The 3762-nt window shown below is 38.5% G+C and overlaps 1 protein-coding gene across 1 annotated transcript; it reads right to left on the reverse strand.

The window, feature by feature from the left end:
* Positions 1–728: 728 nt before the first annotated feature.
* LOC18601170 (stearoyl-[acyl-carrier-protein] 9-desaturase, chloroplastic) lies at positions 729–3333 on the reverse strand. Its single transcript, XM_007032019.3, has 3 exons — positions 3146–3333; positions 1943–2441; positions 729–1751 (listed from the first exon to the last, which is right to left on the reverse strand). The coding sequence occupies exons 1-3, from the start codon at positions 3262–3264 to the stop codon at positions 1185–1187; spliced, it is 1185 nt and encodes a 394-aa protein (XP_007032081.2). The 5' UTR covers positions 3265–3333; the 3' UTR covers positions 729–1184.
* Between the last annotated feature and the right edge of the window lie 429 nt (positions 3334–3762).

A 3762-nucleotide genomic window follows, 5' to 3' on the forward strand; every position in this document is an offset into this window, starting at 1 on the left:
AAAGGGTATTCTTGTCAAGTCGTGTCAAAAATTGGTTAAAAACAGTTTAAATTATAGAAACGGTTATTTTTAAAGTCACCTTACTACGAAAGTCATTTCTCACAATTTTCACTTAAATTAATCAGCCGAACTTTCTCATATGTTGTACGAGAAATGTTTATTATATATTTAAAAGGAAGTCTTAAAACTATTTTCTCATTTTATCGTGTGGAGAGCATAAAAAGAAAAAAAAAATATATTGAGGCAAAAAGAGAGATACAAAGAGCCTGTGCGTTATCTAATCTAAGAAACATGAAGCTTTGATGATTGAAGTCTCCTCCTTTCTTCTACCTTCTGAAATTATTGAGGTACGGCAAAAGGTTTACGTTCTGTTTTTTGATTTCTAATTACAGCTTTGGGTTGGAATTTGCCACGAAGAGCATACCCTATTCCCCTAGCTCCTTAGGGTCTCGGCCAGACATCATTCACTTTTCCAATGCATTCTTTCACTAAAATATTGCTATAGGGTATGATCAACATTGCAAACTATTATCATGTTATAATTTGTTGGTGGTTTAGGAAATGTCTTTGCTGCTAGCAGCTTGTTCCTCTTTGTAGCAGGATTCCTGAGAATTTTTCTTTTTCATTTTTTGGTATGGAACGAAAATGAAGACTTAGGGGTTAACTTTTTGACAGGTAACAAGAATCCTGGTAATTTCACATCATTCTGTGCAATTGAAACCAAAACATTATGGGAATCTGGTACTCTTTTGACTGTCAGGATTTAGATTTCCCAAAGCCACAGGACCTGCTCGATAGCTTTCTGGCTTACCAACTTGCCGCGTGTGTCGAACGACTAACACAACCGGATTAAGCAAAACCATTCACCCTAGTAATAATAATTTGATAACAACTGGGCCAGCTCTCTTGACCCTCTGCTCTGCTCTGGTACAGGGAAAGTACTAGGACTAACTATTAAAGGCTGAGGCCAAGGTAGTCCGTGGTTGTTTTTGTCACTACAACAGCCCCACAAAACCACAATCAACAAAGCTAGCTAAAGACTAAAGTTCCCCGATGTTTTTGTACTGATCTGCTTTTTGGGCAAAATAGTAACAAGCAAAGGAAAATGGTGGGGGGCATAAAACCCATAATTGGGCAGCAGTGTTCTGCTGAGCTAAACTTCTTGCACTTCAATCAAGCTACAATTAAACTATTATTTCTTTGTGAAAAATCCAGCTGAAAGGAGCGCTTGATGCTTGCTTGGCCTTGGCCCTTGTTTGAGCCTTTTCTTCCATCCTTCTAATTTTAGAGGGCAGTCCGCAAACAAAATGTTGAGCTCTATAACCCTCGGCAGAAAGACCTGTGAGCTTCTCAACTTTCCATCTCCCAACCAAAAACTCCAGTATATCTGCATAGTCCTTAGCAGTGTAGACTCCAAGCCTTTGAGCAACAGCGGAATAATGATGAAAAAGGATATCATCCTGTCCATCATACATCAGATAAGCTGGCATTGTGATTTTTTTCCTCATCATGTCGGCTAAAGCCAACATAGTTGCATCCGGGTCGATTTGAAAGAGCTTTTCCACAATCTTGGAGTAGGCAGCTTCGTGACGTTTCTCATCGGCAGCAATGGTGCCGCATATCTGTGCTAATTTTGTGTCCCCATGTGCCTTGGCTAGCCTGGCTGTATTACCGTGGGAGATGAACGTTGCTCTTTCTTGAAATGAAGTGTATATGAATCCATTGTAAGGGTTATTCTCAAATTTGGTATCCTGAGATTCACCCCATGTGCAGAAATGAAGTCAAACTAGCATGCCAAGTAATTAAGCAAACTATACATACACCCTTTTTTCTGTCCTTGTTTTTTGAGTTAAAATACTAAAGACAGGAATTTCTTAGTATCTTAATATTGCAAATATATATACTCAATGTAATTAAATAACCAAACAGTGAAGGTTCTCACCATTGCTGATCCAATCAAATACTGAATTGTCTTCTCAATTTGCCTCATGTCTACTCGTCCAGAGAGGTACAGATACTTGTTAAGAAGGTCACCATGCTTATTCTCCTCAGCTGTCCATGCCCTCGTCCAAATTGCCCAAGGAGTAAGGCTTGCGCCTGTCTCGTCTCGAACTGCATCGAGTGTGTTGAGTGCTGTCTGGTATGTTGGGAGGGCCTCCTCTGTGATCATATTTCCAACCAACACCACAAAATATTCATCTGGTAGTTCTTTTGATCTTTCTCTCAACTCCTTGACTTGATCATAGAATCCTTCTGATTCGGGCGCTGGAAGAAAATCTTGCGGTTGCCAACTTTTCTCAACATTATGAAGATGAACCAGGATGTTATCGGTGGCCCAATTCTCAATGGATTTGAATACCTCTATCTTATCCGGTGGCATGGAGTGAGTCACTTGAAACCCTACCTCTTTCGCAGGCCGGAATGGCTTGTTTTCCGATTCCCTGAATAAGAAGGATTAGAGATTGTTGGGTCCATTATAGACTGATGATCAACGCACTCCTCAAATGATAGATAAGATGGCCAGAAAAATGCAAGTACAAACACAAAATTTTGATGCCCTGATAAATCTCATGAACGTGACATAACAATAAAATGGATTTGTTGAGGCAACAATCGTTTCCATCTCATATCCATGCTGATGATGACAACCTCCCGAAAGAAACATTTATGTTTAAAACCACACCTTCATAAAATTACCCTTCTCTTTTCAACAACTTATCAAAGCAATAGCAGACACAGTGAAATCTAGAAAAGCAAATATATTTGAAAATAAATGGCAGAATTTAAGAAGAGCTGAACCGAACTCAATCCATCCCAAAAATAAGCCAAGAGGAACTTTAGATAAAGACAGAACACTTGACACTAGAGGACAGGTATACCATGCAAAGTACTACAAATACTTTTTGCTGTTCTTTCTTATTTGATTTTTTGTATCCGTTAGACACGTAGACGGTACTTTGGTTGCTCTGAACCCCTGTATCACTACGGAATAAGAAAAATATCTGGGGAACGGGCGCAGAGCAATCATGAAAGACAAGCAGCTAACGGGGTTAGTGTCAATAATCCTGAATTATCAAGATAAAAACATGAAAGACAAAAAAATGCATTGACCAAAATGAACAACAGGAAAGTAAACAAAACTCACACAGCGGGGGAGCAGTGGGTGGACACCATGGAGGCTTTGGGGCATTTGAGGCCTTGAGACAGAGAAAGTTGCTTGAAGGATGATGGGAAGAATGCGGTTAAGTGCAGCGTCAGAGCCATTGTTTTTTTTTTTTTTTCTTCTGCTCGCCTCTTCAAAATTAGTGTAGTGAGTTTTAACTCTTGGCTTTTCAAGGCTCTGCTTGATGCATGTTTCGATGCTACATTTATACAACAAGACCAAAATCAACTAACTACCTTCACTTGTACAAGAGGAATGTGAACATCGTGGCATTAATGGCGTGAAAAGACAAAACGCATTGACTTTTTTAATAAAAAAAGGAAAAACAACTTCTAAGTTAGCTTTTATAATAATAATAATAATGGAAGAACACATGTTTATAGTACAGCAATCGTGTCTTGCTATCCTTTAATTTGGCAATTTGTTCATAATAATAATAATGGAAGAACACATGTTTATAGTACAGCAATCGTGTCTTGCTATCCTTTAATTTGGCAATTTGTTCATAATAATAATAATGGAAGAACACATGTTTATAGTACAGCAATCGTGTCTTGCTATCCTTTAATTTGGCAATTTGTTCATAATAATAATAATGG

This window comes from Theobroma cacao, chromosome 4 (assembly GCF_053813885.1).
Source record: "Theobroma cacao isolate CCN51 chromosome 4, ASM5381388v1, whole genome shotgun sequence".
NCBI classification, from domain to species: domain Eukaryota; kingdom Viridiplantae; phylum Streptophyta; class Magnoliopsida; order Malvales; family Malvaceae; genus Theobroma; species Theobroma cacao.

Excerpts from the sequence above, each read along its gene's own strand:
- LOC18601170 (XM_007032019.3), bottom strand. The coding sequence starts at position 3,264 with ATGGCTCTGACGCTGCACTTAACCGCATTCTTCCCATCATCCTTCAAG. Across the intron at positions 2,442-3,145 it reads ACCCACTGCTCCCCCGCTGT|GGAATCGGAAAACAAGCCAT; the intron begins GTGAGTTTTGTT and ends CTTCTTATTCAG. Across the intron at positions 1,752-1,942 it reads ATTTGATTGGATCAGCAATG|GATACCAAATTTGAGAATAA; the intron begins GTGAGAACCTTC and ends GGTGAATCTCAG.